Source organism: Buceros rhinoceros, unplaced genomic scaffold (genome assembly GCF_000710305.1).
Source record: "Buceros rhinoceros silvestris isolate BGI_N320 unplaced genomic scaffold, ASM71030v1 scaffold33399, whole genome shotgun sequence".
Taxonomy (NCBI): domain Eukaryota; kingdom Metazoa; phylum Chordata; class Aves; order Bucerotiformes; family Bucerotidae; genus Buceros; species Buceros rhinoceros.
Window position 1 is genome coordinate 12172 of NW_010430381.1, and position 22087 is coordinate 34258.

Here is a 22087-nt window from a genome sequence, read left to right on the forward strand (position 1 = left end):
AGAAACTGCCACAGCTTTACAGGAAAGCAAAAAATGTTTCATTTAGCATTTTTTCATGTGTTCTGGTCTATTGTTCCAGTTGCAGTTCCCCACTTACGTACACGTTAATTCACTCTCATTGATCAAATGGCACACACAAGAGGCAAGATAGCTATGGATCCAGCAAAACCTTTAACTACATTTTTTGCTGATTTTATTAAATAAAGGAGACCATCTCCTCCCAATATTTAAACTGGGATTAGACTTCCCAGTGTGCTGGAGAAGAGAGCTAAATCAACAACATATTGCATCAGAAAGGAGTTTTGAGAAATGGAAGTGTTCTAAGTGTCTCCAGTTACAGCATTGTGCTGGCGAAGGTCAAATGCCCAGACAAGTCTTCTATGGAGAGACTTATCAGATCTGATGCTTTGAACACGAGGCTCACACCCGCCTCACGCGCACACAGCTAGGGAAACACACCTTGCATGTTAGTGGCACAAAAGAGATTCGTGCTGGGAGTCTGTGTCAGACAACCAGGCAGCTACATCTCAGGTGTGAGCAAGACAGAGGCCATGGCACTGCCTTGCCCTGTACCCGGAGGGGGAGCAAGCCCTTGGCAGAGCTCTGCTGAAAGACTGCCTTCTGCAGTCCACGGGCGTAGCACAACTAACCCCTGACTATGGGGAATCTGCCCCATGTTTCCGAAGGTTGTTAACTATGCTACACTGGAAGAGGGGCAGGTGTGCAGTGTTCCATTAAAAGCCAGAGGGAGAGCACAGGTGGAAGTGCTGTAGGTACCACTGTAGCACCTCCTAAGTGGGAGGCTCTGCAGCCAAATGTCATCACCTTGCAGCTCTCCCAGAGAACAGTGTCCTCCTGTGCTGCAGGCATGGCACCCTGAAAACCAGGGCCAGCAAAGTGCCCAAGAAAAAGCATTTCCTCTCTAATGGAGGCAAGACTGACGAGCAACAGGCCAATGGAACAAGACCTTGCTGCCCTCAGTGGTTTTATTTTGGTAGCTTTTACATGCCCAACCAAGTTCTGAACCACACTGGAACACACCATAGAAAGGCACTTTCAGGCTCAGGCAGGAGGAGGAATAAACATTAGCCCCACTCTATAAAGAAGTATTAAAGTACTTGGAGTTGTATCAGAAACTAAGGCAGGGACAGTAGCAGAACCAGATGCCGCAGGGTGAACTAGGGCTTAAGTACAAAACCCCCCTTCACACATGGATGTGCTCATCTGGACATTTCAAAAGTCTAGCACTTGAACATGAGATCTTACCTTCTCTACTGATTTTGTCTAAAGAAGTCAAGAACCTCCTGATGCCCTGTAGCCTCTGCCTGTAAGTAGAAACATGAATAAATCCTGCCATCCCGTGCACCAGGACATGCAAATACTTACTTGTGGGAAGCAAGAATGTTACCACAAAATAATTAAAATCCAATTTAGATTCTAATTCCTCTGACATAGATGAGAAAAATTCTGGCTTCAACAATTTATTACTTCAGAACAACACCAGACTTGAGTTTGTAACAAACTCTAATCCAGTTTATAGTCCTAAAGCAGCATTTACTTTTCCCAAACTAACATTATCCAACAGAGTGCGTTATTACTCACACAGCCAGCACACCACATGGAGTACAGCGTATGCAACTTACTACTTGTAGGGGACTCCTGCCATCATAACCAGTTTGCTCCAGGTCTGCACCAGCTAGGTACCAGGCATACAGCCCATCCACATCACCTTTAGCTGCAAGGCTGGAAAAAGAATAATTAATACTGGTTCTAAATCTTCCGTTCTATTTCAGTGTGGTCCTGGGTCCTGCCAATTAGCTCAGCAGGCAAACGCTGAACTAGAACAGGCTCAGCATGGCGGCCAGGGCAGAGAGGTAAGTAAAGGCTATTACAACAGCTCTGAATAGCTGAGCAAGCAACACAGCTTGATGAATCAGTTCCTTAAATTAATAGGGCTGTGCTATAAGTACTTACAACAGGGTAGTTTCACATAGTGGGTGTGACTATGACCAAAGGGGAAAAAAGTCACGCAGTTTCATATTTCACAACACAATATTTATCTCATGAAATGAGTTGGGGGGAGGGCAATGGCTAAATCAAGATGCAGCAGATGTGCTAGCAATCAGCACGTGTTATTTAAAACCATTAAGGAACCCTCTTCACAAGTTTTCATAACTGTTTGCTTTCAGAAGTTGTGACTGTGCTATCACCTGGACAGTAATACAGATTCTCGTAAAACTAAAAAATAAAGGTGAAAAGTAAGTTTGTAAGATTTAAATGGACAACAAGCAAAAATTTTTTTGAAGATTACCTCTATCTGCCAGGTATAACAAGCAACAGAAAGGATCAAAATGAAAAATGAATCCATACAAATAAGGGAGCTGAAGTTTTCAGAAGAATGTGCACTAGATTGTTTCTTCACACATCTACTGGTATTCTCATCAAGGTTCATTTTTAACTTTAGTAAAAGAAGTGCTAACAGCCTGTACATATGCAAAAACACGACCGTGTGTACATGGCCTGTGCGCAGGCTGAACTGACAGCCAGGCTGGGAGGACTACCTTCAGTTTTCGCAAGATACCAACATCTGCCAGGCTTCAGAGCTGAGCTTGCCATGCGCTCACAGATTGTTTCAGCAAAACCACACCGATGATCATCAAGTGAAGCTGAATCTCATTAAGAGAGGGGAAACCCTCCCCAAACTCATTAAGTTCAGAGTTTGCTGCCTTAAACAGTGCTCGCTGTGGGGGAAAGGCATCCTGCTGGCAGCAGGGATGGAGGATGGTGACAGGCTCCCGGGGATGACAACCAAGCCAGGCAGACCTAGCGGAGAGTGGCGAGGGCTGAAAGATGCAACAAGGCAGACAGTCAGGTAAGCTTACGGAAAAAACCATGAAAGCAGGGCTGCAACATTCACTTTTCTGCTAGGCTGAAATCACTTCTGTTGTTGATTAAATCTCTTTAAGTACCTGAAAAATGTTTTCAGGGGAGTGGAAGTCTCTAATTGCAGCAGCCTGAGGAGAAAATCAGAGAGAGGCTTTTGCCTGCAGCAGTCCCAGAGGCTGGGCACAAAAAGGGAAAGCAAACAGATGCTGTTTGTGTTCCTCCATGCGACCCCACCAACCCTGAGGCAGGGCAGAAGACCTACAGCTGGGGCCTTTGAGGGACATGGAAGTGCAGTGGGGTGCTACGAGGTTTAACAGTGCTTCAGTCTGACAGCATGAAGAAAAGGATCAATAAATCATTAATGAAAATTGTCATCACAGGAAAAAAAGGCCCCTCAGCAGCAAGAGGAAGGCAAAGGAGGTCTAACAGGAAGCTCAGTGGGAAGTCTTTAAGGAAACTGCAGGAAAAAGTAAGCATTAATGAAGAAGTGTAAGCATTAGTAAAGCAGAGAATAAATTGCTTAGCAGCCACTTCTGAAACACAAGAATTATCTTTATTTACAAACACAAGTATCTTGCAGTTGACACTGGAAGGTCCTAGAATTAAGGAACAAACAAACAAAAAGCCTACCTAGCAAGCGAGACTTATGAGCACCTCCACCACTGGTCAAGAAAGCACTGCATGTGCCAAAGAGAATATCATTGTTCAGCCACGGGCAAAGCGGAAATCACTTTGGGCAAAAACAAGCACACTTAGAAATATTACCAACCTACATACCCTGGGCAATTCAGCTCGCATCACCGTAAGCAACAAACAAGGACTACTGCACTTACTTGAAAATTAACTGTCTAATAGCACCTGTTGGAAAGAGCAGTTTAACCCATGCTGCCAGAGGCCAAAGCTGCGATCGCATTCTGTGACATCACAGCAATCAAATACACAGAAGTAGCTTCAACTCTGCAGCAGCCAGAGTTTACTGATGAAGTGAAAAATGCGTTCTGTGGGGACTGTGACCCAGAGAACGTAAGTGATGTGGCTTGCAGGGAAATTTAGATACCACTCTAAACAGAAGATACCTACTATTCACTGAATTCATTATAATCAAGAACACCACAAAACATTTTCTCCAAATCCAGATCTCCGTAGTCAAGCCGTATGCATCTGTATTTCCCTTACACACTGTCAGTGTACTTCACACAGTCAAATATATACACAGGAGGTCTCAGCAGACACCCTAGGGACCTTTGCTCTGTACTATTCTCAAAGATGTTTATGCCCACAATTCCAACTATGAGTCCGTGCTCTAAGCAGTAAGTCCATCATTTTTGTATCATGAAATCAAATAAAAATAACTTCAATATACACTTACCAGGATGTTTAAAATGTGCTTTGTTGAAAAAGAACTACTTAATGCATTTTACTAAACTCTGACTGGCACCTTTTATAGCAGGCAGTCCCAGGTACGCTGCCTATCAATACTCTTGCATTTAGAAAAAGTTATTATATACCTACTTCAGTTTCAGCACAGCTAATGATGGCAGCACAGCTAAGATACCAAGAGCAGTGACAACGCAAATTTTGGGCCTCCCATCATGCTAGCATCAAGCAAAGTCAGTTACAGGAGCTGCTCTTTAAGGGGTGCTCTGTTGCTGTCAGGATGCCAGAAGTGACGCTGCTCAGGTCTCAGAGGGTTTAGAAGACAAGGGCCAGTACAGTTCTAGATCTGGGAAGTACTGATTACAGTGAAATGACACCTTGGTGTTACCTTCTGCTTCCTCTGGTACTAGGAATTCAGCTTTCCCAGGGATGCAGAGCTCTGCTTTTTCAGCAGTTCTCCTTTTTCAATGCTTATATAAACTGATCAGGAAAGACTTTTTTTTGGTGTATCATAACGTGACAGAAAAGAGAATATTTGTTTTCTTTTTTTTAATGAAAATCCTCAAAAAACAAGCTAAAAGTCCAGCACAAGGCATGGTTTATTATATCCTGAACACGTTTTGGAGTGCTGCTCTTAGCTGGTATCTCCACATCTCTCTCAGCTGAGACAAAACAACTTTGAAAAATAACAGACCTTAGAAGCTTGAGCCTAATTCCTGCAGAGACAAAATTATCCTTCCTCCCCCAGCCTTACCCACCAAGTTTATGTTCAGAATAAGATTCCTTTTCAACTGAAAGTTGCTGATTTTGATAACTACATCCTTTTATATTATATCATTTTATGAAATCTAAGAATATGAAAGAGAAAGCTCATTTGGCTTTATGCCACTATTTAATTTAGCAAAGTACAGACTTGAACAGAGTATCTCAATTCTATACAGGCTTTTTTCCTTTAAAAAACAAAGCAACTGTTTACCAATTCCAGAACTTGACAACCCTTCACAATAAGTCTGAGTGTCCCAATCTATCTTGTCATGGTTTGGTTTTGCAGACAGATGACAATACTACTGCAATATTAGAAAAGATTCTGGCATTTTTAACAGATTACTAACACTGAGATCTCTTTCTCATTTCAAAACAAAGCCATGAACAAGTTACCAAACATCCTCAGAATGATTCCAAAAAGCAGACTAACACCTCTCCCTTCAAGAAAAATCCCAGAAAACGAAACTATGAAGGATTTCATAACTAGATCATCTTGGCTGCACCTATGTGTATCCACTTCCTACAAAAGAGTTTCTGCTGATACTGTCCAGCTCTTGGTTCTTGTTGGTACTCCTTTCCCTCTCAAACACCACCAATCCCAAAGGAGCACATTCATTTTTATCTTATCTCCAAAATCTTCCAACTGAACTATTCTATTCTAAAATCATGAGTCTAAACAGAAGGAAGCTGTATCAGACCACAAAAATCCCTGTTCATGGTCTTTTATGAAAGCCAGTTTAAGAATAGGTAAGTAGCAAGGGGGGAAACATGATTATACCTTCTAGTTCAGACAAAACTGTACAGGAGAAAAAAGTAAAATTAGCCAAGCGCAAGAATTCAGAGCTTATCTGAAAGCAAGCAGCTTTGTTCTTCTAAAACCCAAGAAGTTCACGTCTTGCCTTGGTGACAAATGCAGACTGGTACAAACTACACCTTAAGGCATGTTCAAGACAGAAGAGATGCAGGAAAACAGATCAAATTAGAGAGAAGATGTTATTAACAGCTTGTTCTGTGAGCAGCTTGACCATGTGAACACCGTGACTGCCATGAAGGTGCCAGTGCCTGTGAAGAGAAGGCTAAAAAGGAAGAAGAGGTAGGACAGAGAAGTGGGCCCAAGCATGCTGGAAAAACGAGTGAATCCATCAGGTCACCTGAGAATACTCTAGAAAACCAAAGTATTCAAGACATTTTGGCAGGAGGGCAAACACCAGTACCTCAGATGTAGTAACTTTTAAGCATCTGAATTACACTCTGCAGAAAAAGTCCACTTCGGTGCAAAAGACTATGCCAGGCCCTCTAAAACAGCACGAGGAAAGCAAGCTCTCCAGCTCTGCAGGAGCAGCGTAGGAAAAAGCCACCATTCACGCACACTTCAGTGCTGCCTCGAAGCCTGACCTCTGCCTCAGGCTGGCTGTGCTCCTGGTACAGGCCGTGCAGTGACATCTGGCTGTGGGCATGCTTCTGGCTGTGGCCACTGTACTCCAGCTGCTGGCTGGGAGAGAGCCATGGCCCTGGCTCCTGACCTGCACAGAGGCGGGAGAGTCACTTCCCTTCTCGCCCCAAGTACAGCACTTCATGCCAAGTCCTCATTCAGCCTCTGCACACACGTGCACTCCTGCCCTCTGTTTGGAAGATTCACGCTGTTTTTGTACTAAATTTATTACCATCAATGCATGTTCAAAATATCTTAAATATTTATTATCAAAATATCAGCTGTGAGCCACAGGAGATCGTGCAGGGTGTGCGATCCTCCTTAAAATCCTGTAACAATCTGCATCAGAGCCACTTTGTTTTAAGGACCCTTGTTCTATTCTGGTTTATTCTGAACATAATACTCCCAGGTCAGCTAGCCAAACTGGTTCCGCATGTGGCACCAGGGCTAAGTAAGGGGCCAATTTTTTAGCAGAGGAATGCCATTCCCCAAGTCCCTCCTCTCGCCCTCGTGGCAGATGGAAACCATGCAAACCAAGGGTTTAATTCTGTCCTATCGCTTGCTATGACCTGGGAAGCGTATATTTTAACTTCACAGTAAAAGTCTTACTACCCAGTCTCCTCTGAAACACTCCAGCTAGTTTTTCTTGATTCCAGAACTACTCAAAGGACAGTCCAGTCTCTATACAGAACACTTTGTAGCTTTACCTTGCCCTTACAGTTGTGTAGACAATATACAGTGCTGGCTGATCCCTACAAGTCTCACAGTTCCCTGACAAGTCCTGATATAAAGACTGGTACTCAAGGATTTTTTTGTTTGTTTATGAGACGAAGAAATTAAGTAAAAACTATAACTAATTTTAGGAAATACATGAAACCTTGTTACAATTTTCAGAGTAAATTGTAATTTAGGACCAGTACTGGGGAGAGAAAAACACCAAGCATCTATTTCTTTTCATAATACATATTCATATCATGAAACCTCCTTATATATTAAAAGCAACTGAATGGAAACCCAGCTTTAACAGAGGATTATATCCTCTTAAATATAGAGACAGTGAGCAGTTCAGATTTTTGGGATTACACCTATTTGTCTATTTGATTTAGTTATTTTTAAGATTTAATAATTATCTCTCACCTTACCTTCCTTCCTCAGTGAAAGCTTTTGGAAAAAATGGGACATATTTGCTTCCAGTTCACTCACTCCCAAAATAGTCTCTATTTTGGAGCTCTCTTGAGTTACTGGTGCTCCCGACACAGAGTTGATGCTCAATTTCATCACTTCACTTGTTTCCTCTTTATTAGTCTAGCTCAGAAATAGACACCTCATGCGCCAGCTGTTTCTTGAAGTTATCTACATGCTGTTCTCTATTCTGAGAGTCTCTTCTCAAAAACCATCCCTCTCCCTCCTACTTTTAGAGCCACCTCAACTTATATCACATTTACCTGCAGAGTATTGTTCCAATGTTCTCCAAGTCCTGGCTTGAAAGGTGCGCTCCCGTTTCTCGTAACAATTTTATCACTTCTATGCACCTTTATGAAAGGAATAGAAAAAGAAGAGAAGTGTCTTGACCAGTAGATGTTTTGTTCCCCTAAATCCAGCAGTATTTTATACACAGTCAGTGAAAGTTCTTATGATATTCACCACCATTACAGAACAAATGAAGTCTTCTCTAAGGTGACAGATGCAGTAAACAGATCTGCCCTCCCTATCAAAAAATCATTCACATCCTAAGCTAATGGAAGAGTTAAGTTCAGCTCTGAAAATGAAGGGGATACATCCCTTCCTTGCCAAAGAATTTTCATTTTCTTTAGTGCTAGCTCAGTTTAACTTGAAATATTAGTGACTGAAATACATGCAGTGAGGACATCTATTACGCAGCATCATTCCTATGCTTTACAGAACACAATGCCCCTGTATATCGGTCTTAAATAAAACTTATGTCTTGCAGATAAACAATGAATCTTTAGGTTAATGTAGAAGCTAATTGGGTTTTTAGGGCTTCAAAGCTGTGGTAACTTATGAAGGTCCCACAAAAACACACCTTTTCCTGACACCTTCCTCCCAATACCTTTATCATTTATTTCCACCTCTTTAGGAGGTCTTTCTTGTCCTTTCCTTTGCGATAAAGGGACAAACAGATATTTAAGCACTACCAGCCAACTCCTATACCTTAGTCAGGTGCTTGAGAAAGTCTATTGGAAAAGGCTGGTCTCTAAAGGTACTGTTGTGGGTAGAAAATAACATGACAGATGAAAAAATGTTTTTCACAAGAGACCTAGTGAAAAGTTTAGAACTAGGTTTGAAAAGGAGGTGACAGTGTGCTCCTCCACTAAACAGTTATCTAGTTTTCAAATACAAACACAGGTTTTTTTCTCCAGAAATAGTATGATGACACCAGCAGATCTGGAATAGTTTCATAGTTCCTCTTTAAGTTGCTATACCATACCATAACACTTTAAAATAAAGTTAGACATCTCATTGTAACAGTTGGTTTTTCCCAACCCATTACCTAAAACCTAATGTTTCAATTAAAAATAAAAAATAAGCTCGCATACATCACCTTCTTAATCACTTATATTTTCTTGGAGGTAGCCATGGGCTTTCTATTTTAGAACTGGACAAAACTGCTTATCTATTCTTTTTAGGAAAATCCATCTTGAATGAGAAGTTACAGTTACCCATATTAAGCCTATGTAAATTTACATGTTTCATATAAGATGTTAATTTATAAACTAAGAGCTGTACAGATGCTATAGGAATAATTTTGCTTTTCTAAATATAAGTTATTTAACCTACCAGACAATTTTTAAATCGTACTTTGTTTCAATTTACAGCCAAAAAAACTTAATCTCTGTTTCATGGCAAAGCATTGCTGGAACAACACATGCTGCAAATTCGTACAGTTATCTAATATATTTCCACAGGTGGATCCCTTACAACATGGCTAGATGTCCACGAGCATCTCAAGCCAGCAAATAATGCCATGACTTTATATTTTTCAGTCTGTGGTGAAGAATGAATTCTACACATATAAAATTTTTAGTTCTGTCTTAAGCAGAATAGTAATTAGCTAAAAAGAAATCTGACCTAAAATAGATTCAAGTAGAACATGTTTGTTCACTCAAGCTCACATTTGGTACAGAACTGAATATGGGGAGTACGTGCTTAATCTGCAAGGACTGCCCTGGAGAATTCCTCATTTCCCACCTTATACTCAAGATCACAGCATGAAACTAGTACTTTAAAATAACACTATGCTATAGGACAGCACTAAAAGATAAAAGGCAGTAAAGCATATAATGTTGAGTGGTATCTTCCCTCAGTGTACCGCCCCACTACAAAGTCCGTATCTGCGGATTCCAGCAAGGAGCCAGGCTTTTCCCTCTGTTTTAACTACTTATTCCTCACTGGTAGAGAGATCCCCTCCCAGAAGCACTTCACCTACACCACACAGCCATCACTACTGAGGGGCACTCTGTAAATCTTTGATAGAGACAGATTTGGGGGCATTTGCCCCAAGCATTTAATACACCAAATTTAAACGACGAAAAAAGTGATTTGAAATAAAATAAATCTTTAAGCATTGAAACTAATAGTGTTTACAGTAAATGCTTGCCAAACCCAATTCTGAATAGAAATACAATATCCCAACAATTGGGAATTGTTCAAAATCACGTTTCTTGGTATGGTGGGAAGAAGAACAAGTTTTGTATATGATCCCTTGTTAAGGGAAGGATATGGAAGTGGAAGAATAAGGACAAATAGTAATTCAGAACTTGAAAGTCTTAAATTTAGCATTGTGACTATGAAAAACAGATCCATCCAAGAATGCGGACAGACTTCCTCTCCCATCCCCATCACTCCACGTGAAAACTATGCAGGACATAAGTTGCAATAAAGCTTGTTCCTATTTGCACCCAAATGGTATCTACATTCTGCAGAAACTTAAGCCCTATCCAGAGCACCACTTTTGCTATCTTGTACCTACGTCGAGAGTATTATTCATAATTCAAGAGGTTGGCTGTGAATTTTCTGATACTGTTATATCTTAGGCACATGAGAGGTATTTGTCTTTAGAAGTTGTTTCTCTAAGTGCTTCTCTCCTGTGGCTTTAGAAAAGCCCCACAGGAGTCAGGTTTAGCTGCTCTGAAGTTCAGCTGATGTCATGAGCCATGAACTTCTTGGGAATGGTTCAAATGCAATTCCTGTTCTAAGATGACAGCACAAAACCAAGAGCAGAGCAACCACTGGACAAAAAAAAATTCCGACTGTAGAGGGAAGGCAACATCACCATGTTACCCTGGGGTGCACAGCTGCTTGTCCAGTCTAGCCCTATCTGATAGGCAAAACCATGAGGAGCTATTGTCACCTGTGAACTGCTCCTGACTCTCCCTTTTCTTAGTTCACTCTGTTACCAAACAGTGGCTCTTGGTCAGAGGTAGACTATAGAAACAATATTACTTTGCATATCTTAAATTAGCCTTTTGATACTACCACTGTCATTCATCCACTCTCCGGGGGAAAGTTTCTAGTGTCTCCTCCCTGTTAGATTCCATTACTGATAACACCGGAGGTAAAAACCCCAATGTATTCAAAAGTTTCAATGGATTAGAGTTCCAGACAAAGACGGCTGAACTTTTACCAGTTCGCTCTGGATTCCCAGCAATCAAGGTGCCATACAGTGCGCATCATCCTAGGCCTTGACTTGGCAGACGCTTATTAAAATTGAATCAACTTCAAAAGGGATGAATCACACATGTGAAATTAACACACATGTAAGAGTTTGCAGGATTGGGGCCATAGGGTGCACACCTTCCACCAACTCTCTTTAAAGAAATGCAGGTGTAATGTATATTCAAACTTGACTGGCTTCATTCTTCTTAATACTTGCTCCCCTGGCAACTGGAATGGTTATGGCAGGGTCAACTTAGTTTCACTTTTTCGGTTTTCTGCATGGATTCAGTGGGAATTTTGTGCTCAAATACTGTAAGGACAAGCTTCAGCGCACTTCTGGAGTCAGTGGTAGTTAGATTTTCACTTTGCCTTAGATTTCCTGAAGTAATTTAAATGTAACCTTGCAAAATATCAAGTATTTAAATTCATATTTACGTGGGAGGTAATTTTACTGCCTGTAATCTGATGTTCTCACAGCACTGTATGAGCAACTCCCTATTTTCAATCTTTTACCACTGTTCTACAAGTAAATGGAAGTGCTTTTACTTCATAAAACATACACAATTTTTATTCAAGACATTTTCCTGCATAGAGAGTTTGTTATTAAAAAAAATTATTCTATTGTTTTGAAAATGAATTATCCCTTGAGGGTATTCTAAGAAATTAAAGGAACGTTACTAATTTTGATATGTCAAGCAGCTGGCCTAAATTAACAGTGGCCTGTTCAGCTTCATGCATAAAGTGAATGAGACTCCAACCAAATTGAAGAGTTACAAATGAAAAAGCGGAAATGCAGTAGTTTATTTCTTTAGAAAGGGACTCCACATTTTACTGTCTAGAGAAACAAAGAAAGAGTCACTTAAAGTAAAAAAAATTAAGAGACTATCGCTGATATAGATCAAGTTGCTGGTCTACCAGCTAACAGCGCTATGTTAAGAAGCTTTTAAGAAGAGACGTATCTCCTGATCATCTTTACAAATTATTAAATAGAAAAGAGAAAATCAGTCATCATTATGTAGGTTTGCGTGCTAGGTTAAAAGGCAAGCCACTGAGAAATGTGACATAAAAAAACTGTTCGAAAGCTATTTTTAAGATGAGTGGATATTGTACTGCAGTTAAATGTCAATTAAATAAGTACTAATTCTCAGAAAATGGGATTAAGCTGATGCAATATTCAGTAAAATTGAGAAAGTTACAATATTAAACAGTTTAAAGCATTGACTGCTCATTAAGATCAGATTTTCTTTTCCTCTCTGCCACTTTGTACACTGCACCGGGATAATCTCCTCACTTTCCACACACAGCTGTTTAATAAATAGAATTTAAATATTTTTAGTGGGTATCTAATTACGCACATATACAGCTGCCTGATCTTTACCATTCTCCTTTATATGTTTATCAGTGTGAAATGTAGTGTCAATACACAGCAAATCAAAAATACACATTTATGAGATTAGTCCTAAGTCAACTCTTCCTCTCATTCCAACACCAGAAACAAAAAGAGAAACTGAAAATGGTTATGGTGCAGTTTCCTTTTACGATTCCCTGTATCAAAACGGGTGTGCAGTTTTAAAGAGCTTAAGAGTCACAGTAGGAGTCTAATATAGGAGTGGCAATGCAAAGGAATCCAAACAACAAGCTCATGTGAAATTCCTCAGGCAGTAGATGGGTGCGGTAAAAAAAGTAGGTGCCTGATTTGCAGGAACATCTAATGGTATCTAATGCTTTAGCATTTTCTCACATTGGACCAAAGCCACCTCTATTCAGCTGCGAGGTTATTTGTTTGATTTGCTGTTGGGCTTGTTTTTGCTTTAAGACTTAAAGGGTTTGCCACTGAAGGGCTTATATATTCATGAGGTAGAGCAACAACTACAAAGCCATAGGGGACCATGCAGTAGGTATGGCAATAGCACAGTGGGGCCACACAGGACTTCAGGACTCAAGTTAATAGAGCCTGTTGAGTTTTCCACATCTGGTCTTTGAGACAGAAAAAGCCTTCAAGTTATTCCTGCAGCCAATGCAAAACCAGGACTGTCAGACCTCCCACAGAGCTAACTCCAGCCTGACAGACCAGGTGAACTTGTCAACATTAGGAAGCTGTAGGAATATTTGGGGGCAGACATCCATGAAGACCATGAAAATCCTATCACTCCAAACTACTTTACGAAAAAAGGCTTCTCTCCTGCCATCATACAGACTGAATATGAGATAAGGAGCTGAAAGTTGAACAAAGAAACAAGAAGAGATTAGGACATGCAGCTTCTAACATGTTGGAAGACCAACAGCTCTACAAATCCCCAGGCTATATAAATTACATGTTTTAAAATTAAATTTTGATAATTGATAACTTTTATATTCTGCACTGTGCCTATCCTTAGGACTATACAACATGGAAAATTGCAGTCCAGTGAATCGCATGTCCATGACCACCATTCAAGGACTGCTGACATCCAGAACAGGAAGAGGAAATCCACAAAGCAGGCCGAGCCACACAGCAGGCCGAGCCACACAGCCGTCCCATATAATTACGAGTGGGCGGAAGGTTAAAGTCAAAAAACCAGTCACCCAGCAAGAGATGCAGGGTGGAAGGGAAAGATTAAAACATGTCAGCCTACCAGTATATTTTATGCCAATTGAAACAGTCTGGTCTTGATGAGAAAGGGGAGGACAGAAAGAAAACAGACAGCCCTTGGTCCTGCCTTCTGCAGTCAAAAGGAATGATCAGTTTGGTTCTTTTTTATAAGGAAGCCTCATAACAAAGAGTGGAGCCCTGAAATTATGGATCAAGTCTGGTGGAAAGGAGCAACAAGTTACCTTATGCTAAAATTCTGCATGCATACCAAGTTGTTTGCTTTCATTTCATACTATTTTAAAAAAATCTTTTCATTTAGGCTGGTCACATCCTTTGAAATTAAGCTGGTTTGTGTTATTTTAACTGCTGTAATTTACACATGACTGCTGAGACCAAAGCACAGGGATGGACTTTAAATCCAAAATTACAGAAGGTTTATAAATGTTACGTAGAGTGGTGTATAAAATATTTTGTTACCTGAACTTGATCGCATTCATCAGTGGGGTAGATCCGTATCTGTCTCTAGCATAAACAGTTGCGCCAGATGTCAACAAATACTCAACTAATGGTAAATGCCCTTCAGAGGCTGCAATATGAAGTGGAGTTCGGCCATCATAGTCCCCACAGCTCAAGTTTCCACCCTACAAAAGGACAGATCCTTCGCATGTTAAAAAGGTAACGGCTGCACGTTGCTGCAACAGGAAGTACATGTACCACATTTTAATTCTGCCACCAAAACTTTATTTTGTAGCTTTGTTTTAGCACCAATACAGATATTTATTCTGCCTTCTGCATGTTCCCCCCCCAGCATGTATTCCCATTACAAGCCCCTTCAGATCTGCTCTTCATTGCAGAACACTGTACAGCAGCTTCGTGCCTACAGTCTGCTAATTTTACTTGTCTTAGTTTATTGTTATTTTCAAGATGTATTTATCCTTGCCAGAAGACCATTACCAAAGTCTCAAGAGTAGGGTAAACTAAGGCAAAGAGAAAAAAAGAAGAGGCGTAGAAGGTGATACAGGGAAATGCCTGTTTCTTTGTTAGGTATAACCCAAGCTAGAGCAACAGGGAGAGCCAAAACTCCTTAATTAGCACTGCACTGTGTTTTGCTTAAATATAATTTTTGAGTTTGTTTTTTTTTAATCACGTCAGATTTACATCCAAAAGCTGAATACTATGAATATGCATAAAGAAAGTTAAGCAAAAGAAAGCAGCACAAACCATTTTAAAGTGTTCCAAAGTTAGCAGATAACAACTTGCCTTTTAATCTACCTGTATTTTCATGGTTCAAAAGAAAATGTAAACAGTTGAGAACCAGATAGGGGAAGAACATATCAGTTTTGAAAGGTAAAGGCTGAAGAGACTAGAAACCAACTGTATTAGTCAAAGCACCTTGATTCTAAGACTTGGTAGTTGCTTCGCAGTGAGCATAGCTTTCTGCCATCTTTTGCAGCTCTATTTAAAAAGTCCTGTTTTGTACAAATTGTTAACTTAACGTTACCATTTCTGCTATGGCTCTCAGTGCGCCTACGTCACCCAGTTTAGCTGCAGCACAAGCCAAAGGTGGAATTAACGCATCTCTTACGGCTTCTAACTCCTGAGAAACAAATAAAATTAGAACATTTAATATCACTCTCACTTCTAATGTGATTGATGTCCAAGTCATAAAAACATCGTACTTGCTTTCATGTAAAGTTTCCAAGTTAGTCACTTGGGTATTTAAAAGTGTTCTTGAAAGTCAAGAAGTCTCATGTTTATTTTACATTTTGTCGGTCTCACATCCATAAGATTTATATTCCTCCCCGGCAACATTACAATTACCTGATATCTATATATACCATTTAAGGTAATACATGCACTAATTACCATCTCTGTACTGCCACAGTTCCACACCAGTACAGTAAGACACAGTGCTGGTAGGAGTTGGAAAAGACTATATAGACCAGTCTCCTCAAGATTGGATCGCTTTTATTCATGCGATCCCTCAGATGTGTAACCTGTACTTCCAAACCTCCACTGACAAGCTCTATAGGCCCCCTACATATCCTCCATTTCTCACACTTACTAAAGATCCATACATTCAGCACGCACTAGCTACTAAAAATCCCACCTTCCCTAAAACCAAGCCAACAGAAAAGCAAATGCTTGTATCTTACAACCAATACTATGTTTTCTGATTTTCCAGTCGGAAGGGACTAACACTAAACACCACAACTTACACTTGTGTAGTGCTTCCTTGGTATCAGCCATACATGACTACATGTACAATTAAGCTGTTTTACCCGTTATTATTTGGATTGCTCCAAACTGTCAATACATTTGATCACAAAAATACAAAGTGCTTTTTCATATCATTGATACCCTGAATTACACCAACTGTCTGAGGCTTGTTATTGCAACCAGCCAGCCAAGAAAATAAACTCAAGATGGGGCTAAAAAGAAGGAAAAAAGTTCATATGTTTTTAATTAAAAACATTTTAACATTATGCTTGTCATTGTGTCCTTTCTCCCTAACCCAACTGGTTAGCTGGGATACTCGGTACTAAAAAAGCTAATATAAAAGCTCCAATGTTCCATTTTACTTCCAGCTTTGCTGTTCATCTTTAACCTAGGTTCATTTAACTGAGTTTACAGTTTTAGATAAGTTTAACTTTAAATATTTAAGTATATACCTCCTTGCTGCTGATACTTAGAGATTTGGCAATCACTCGAATAAACTTGCTATCTCTTAGAGAGATCTTGGCTCTTGTGGGTACAACAGTCATTTCTCCTCTTAGATTCTCACTCAGCATCTGAAATGCAAGCAATCAGTTCCTTTGTTAGCAGATGAAAAACATGGTAGTAGTAAAAAAACCTTAGGATCAAGTTAGAAAATTGTTCAGAGGAATTACGGAAACTAATCGAATGCAGACAAAAGATTAAAAAACCAGTTACTGTCCCATGAAGACTGCAAGTTTAAAAAGACAAAGCTGGGGGGAGGGGAGGGATGACAACAAACAGATCAAACTTTCTTCCAAAGCAAAGAAACCAAAATAAGGACGCAACAAAACACCCCAAATTTTACAGCATGAAGACAAAAGTTCCCTAGTGTGGTAAGCTGCAGCCTACTTAAAAACACAAAGATAGTGAGTAATAAGCAGAGTGAGGCTGAAGACCAGAACATTCTGCAATGCTGCCTATTGCCAGCATTCCCAAACCTCAGCACTCCTACACAGACTGTGTACACAGGCCTCAAAGCAAAGCCCAGTGCTGCTTGTGGACAGTCATGTACTCCAGTGGATTTTCAAACAGCTCCAGCAGCCCTGATGTTAAAACCTGGCCACTGAGCCAGCTCGGAATGGACGGTCTACAGCAGCACTAGTCGATCACTATTAAAGCAGGTGTGTAACAGTTTGCAGGATGGGTGAATCCAATATAACCAGGAAAAAAAAACAAAAGGTCAGCCAATTCATATGTAGGAAGTGCTTAAAAACAGCAATAAGGAAATGAAAATACTCCAGAAGACAGGTTCTGGGCAACCCAGAGCACAGCAGGAGAAGCCAGTCATTAAGAAAAAACAACTGGTTTCCTCAGTTCTGACAATTTTACATACTGGCACTCTTTCATGAAAGGTTGCTGATGCAGCTATAAAGCATGTAGTTATTTCAATTAGAATTTTAAAAGGCAGGACTGTTAAAGTTTGCAAGAAACAGACGTGATGTTGGAAGGAGGAATGCCCCAGGTTTACTTATGTCTAGGCATGCCCTTTATTAAATAAAACTCCAGGCACTGACAACACCGTAGCTGTCTGCTGGAAGCGTCCCATATACCTGTAACTCAGAGGATACCAACTGCTTTGGCGCACTTTTAGAGTTTGACAGGTTGAGATCATTGCTTTGCACAGGTTACCTTAGCAATTGGCACCTGTGCTAAATGCACCCAGTGCAAAGCCCTACGTGCCTTACTCAGCCCTACCAGCTCTGCAGCTATTTGCATGTGTCTGGGGGCACATTCCTTGCTGCTTCGTGTTGAAAGAGAATCCTAAAATAACCACGCCAGCTTCAGGAGAGCTTCCGTCTCTCGGGAGACTATTGTTTGGTGATATGTTTAGCTTAAGATATTGCCACAGACAACATATTTCCAGGCTTTCTTCTCCTGGTCTCTACCACTCATTCCTGTCCAGGCAATGAGGCATGCTCCTCCCTTAGTTGTGCCAACACAATTGTTTGTGGGTCCGTACAATGAGTCAAATGAGGAAACTGATCCTGCTTAACTCAAAAGAAATTGCAAAAGTTATTTTGCTTTTCAAACCATATAAAGGAGGTCCCAGCACCACCATACAAAAACTGTGCAGCACATTCCAAAAGGCAGCACAAGAAGATACAGGAATACCTTGTGCCAGTGGTATCTAAAATGTCCTATCACCAAGTCCTCACCTGAGTAAGACAGCTACCTCACCTCAAGAAATCGGATCTCAGATTAAGTTTTAACTCACACAGCTAGGCAGGGAGTCAGCTGGAGAAGTTTTTCCCGTCTCAGATCAAATAATCCTCTGTGTAAGAAGATTAAAGCCTACATTAAAAAAAAACGGCTACTGTATGTGTATCCCAAGGTCAGCGAGTGTACCAAAGGGGCATCAGTGAAGAGCCTGAGTTTCTAAAGTGCATATACACAGACACATACAATACCACCACTCTTCACACAGCATTATGTCGCCTGTCAAGCATGTTCTTGCAGAGTACATTCTTGCCATCCTCTCCAAAGAAATATATAGCTCCTCCTACTCTCATTCTTCAGAACCAGGGCTTTAGCAAACAACTAGAAGCTCAGCGTCTGAAACTGTTTCTAAGTTCAGCAAGTGGTGCTTCCAGTCACCCCACTTACGATCACAGGTATCCAAAGATGTTTGTTTCAAGCTGCTACTGGTTGGAAGATACTGAGCATGACATAACAATCAAATTAGTTTCAGTTTCAACTAAAAAAACCATCACAGGATACACAAGTGCATGCAGTGCTTACATCTAGAAAGTGACTCATCATGATGTCATCTCTCAAAGTGTCAGGAATATGATTTCACTGCATACACTGCTGCTCCCCTATCTAATTCAGAGATATATGTTCCTCCTATAAAAGGAAGATGATATGTAACTATTTAATTTGAGGAAAAAAGCCTTGATTAAGCACCAATGAACAGTAAGAACACCGTTATAGGTGTTAAGATTTTAAAATCAGTTATAATTGGTTCTTAGAATAATCCTCTACTTTCTGTGTATTTGTAAAGTCTATCTTCTTGTAGAGAAACAAAATCTAACACTGTCACGGGTAATGCTGTAAAGGAAAAAGCTGCAGGCAATATTTATTTTCAGAATTAACCTTGTGTGAACGAGTTTTGGATGAAATCTTTACCACGCTAAGATCAATGACAAGACCTTTGCTGACTTCAGTAGAGCTGGGATTCTGTCTCCTGCTTCAATTTGCACATAAGGGTTTAGTAACAGACATGTCCAAGGTATGCTACTACCATTTAAAGATGGCATTTTTACAGCTTGGTCGCAGTCTTCACCTGACTCATGAGAAGAACTCTTTTCTCTCCCAATCTACATACATTTGTTTGCCTCCTCGAGCCAAAAAAACCCCTCACGTGCTGTTCATGTTATGGCTCTGGAACCAATTGATTTTAAATGCAAGGGAGAAGCTCAAGGCATTCAGCTAAGCAGAATTGAGCACAGTAGATGAGAAAGTTGAAGCCTTTCAAGGTCACACTGAAATATTTACCTGCCTTTTCTCCTCCCAGCTAAGCTTACTCTTGCTGAGCGTGTATGACAGTTTAGTTAGGGCTGCCTCTGGCGTCATATCACCTCCAGGAATTATGCCAACATCAGCAAGAGTCTGAATAAAAAGGAATAATCATTCCAATTAGCATAGCATTCAGAAATACCTGTGCAAACAGAAAACGTATGTGAATGATGAGTAGCTGCACAGAATACAGTATACTGCCATGCCTCCACTTTCTTGCTCCTCCTACTGCCACTGAAATTTTTGTAATTTTAGTTATCAAATACCAAGCAAATACTAGAGCCAGCTGAATAAAGATGACTTTTACTTTAAATTCCATTTCATGCAATAACATTGTAGAACTCACCCAAACGCTTGCCACGGTCACTTACTATGCTAAAAGGGAAAGGTTACAGGTCCATATCAGCTATCTGCAGAGTTGTCAGATTCCCTTTATTGAAAAGCTGCAGTTACTCTGTTTTAACCCAGTGGCATTTTGAACATTGCCAAGTAGGCTGTTCTCACACAGACATATTTACCATTCTTTTATGGGGCACTGCTTTGGATGAATTCCAGCACTACAGTGTGCTCACAGCAGGAGTGTTTTCAGATCCTTTCAGGCTGCACTAGCAGTATATAATTTAGAACATAAAACTAAAATATGTAATTTACACACTTCTGACAAGAACAACTGAAAAAGGTGACCTTTTGAACTTATCTTTCTGGTAGTTAAAAACCCCATACTATCTGAACCAAAGCAAAAAGCATTAAGACCTTTGTTATGGTCAGCAAGCCCTGTAAGTGTACAGTGAGCAAGACAGCAAACACTGCCAGTGAGTAAGACAGCAAAGATTGCAGATCTCTTGTCACTAAACTGTACCTAGACAAACACCCGGCTTTCTTTAAAATACAGATCATCACCTTTCTTTGCCACAATGTGAGGCCTCACAGTTAAGCATCTTGCAGTAGGTTCCTCACACTGCATTCTACCTTTAAATACCTTGCATATAAATTTCAGTTTTGAAATTTCTAGTTTAACTAATGTTTTTACCATGATACGGAGCCTTAATCAGCTCATTAAGCACCTCCAAGAGCCCCAGACTAATATTTTAAAAAGTCCCATGGGAAAACATAAACAGAGAAAGTGAGAAATACTTTCTGTATTGCAGAGCTAGCCAAAGAACAGTTAGGGCTTTTTCAGTGGGTTTCACAAAGAGGAGGAGGAAGTGATTTCCCAGCTTCCTTCCTATACCTAAAGCCCCCTCAACTGTAAGCTTCTACTGTGCAGATGGAGGCCAGACATTTAGTTAATGAAAACAAATACTTCAAGGGAAACCAGGGGTTCAGTTGACCCACCTGGCTAGCTTGAATGAGTAAAAAATGACCTAGCCATATGAAAAGACCCATGAAACACTTTAAAGAAAAATCAAAGTAAAGTTAACATTACAGCAACTTTCCAGCTTTCATCCATGGTACTTACTCCACTGAGCAGTTCCTTATGAAAAGAAGGCAATGAAAGAAAAAGCCCAAAGTAATTTTGTAGGACTTGGCTCTGTCAGTGCTCTCCTCAAAAGATGCCAGGGAAACAGGGCAGCCTCCATCAATGGATGCTGAAGCAACATAATACATGCTGCATATAAAAAGTGGGATCCAGAATTGAACGCATTTCCACACAGCCTTACAGTGGTTCAGAAATACCTGAGCAGAATTTTTCAATTTGGCATAATAATATGAATCATAGTGCAAAAAGCCATTTTAGAGGTGTCTACTTGGAGAATCTTTTAACCAGAGCATAGAAAGGGTCATTTTCTTCCTTCTATACATTTTAGAAGTTTATTTCAAGCAGAAGCTCACATAAAACTTAAGCTTCATTTTCATATTGTTTTTCAAATATTTGGTGTCTGTTATTGACTTAACCGCTTTCTTCCTTCCATGGGAACTGTTCTATACAATCCATGTATTTCTCCCATTATTTGCTACAGAGCACAGGATCTTTGCAAAAGTTAATACTTCTCAAAAATCTCCATTAAGCTATACAGAAGTTTTACCACCACCCAAATGACCATCCATATAATAAAATACAGATCCTGGACACTAAAGAGATAGAAAGAAACTCTTGCAACCTACTTTTTTCTCCTCAGAATAGACTAGCTTTTCCTGAAGAAAAAGTAATCTAAAGCTGTGTCAAAACCAGTGTTAAAAGAGGCAGATTTCAGCACCAGACTAGAGTTTCTAGGTTTGCTTTACAGTCAATGAAGAGGCTGGTTCTGCCAGGCAGGCAATTGCTCACAATAAAAACAGGTGTCTAAAACAGGGGGATGAATCACCTTCTGGCTGTTCCTCTTGGCTATTTAATGGCTAGCCTTTTTATGAAGGCCAGCTGAACCAGCTTCCTCCACACTATCACAACACATACTCTTACATGGCTTTGAGCTCTTATTAGTCCCAGTGACATCATGTCTTCATCACAATTAAGAAACTCACTATGAAACGCCTTGAATATTAACAGTACGTACACAACACCTGCTTTAAGCTAGCTTTTGTGGGTTAAACAACTGCTTCCCTACATAGTGTTCTCCAATCTCTCACTGAATTCAACTGTACTTCCAGTCAAATAAAAACCT

General features: G+C 40.3%; 1 protein-coding gene across 1 annotated transcript; it reads right to left on the minus strand.

Annotated features, from left to right (window-relative positions):
- Positions 1-1271: 1271 nt before the first annotated feature.
- LOC104499513 (60 kDa lysophospholipase-like) lies at positions 1272-19577 on the minus strand (the record flags this gene model as incomplete). Its single annotated transcript, XM_010143023.1, has 7 exons — positions 1272-1325; positions 1644-1743; positions 7906-7992; positions 14187-14350; positions 15211-15306; positions 16382-16501; positions 19464-19577. Coding segments are annotated over 7 exons (735 nt in total), but the record flags the coding sequence as incomplete, so codon positions are not given.
- Positions 19578-22087: the final 2510 nt, after the last annotated feature.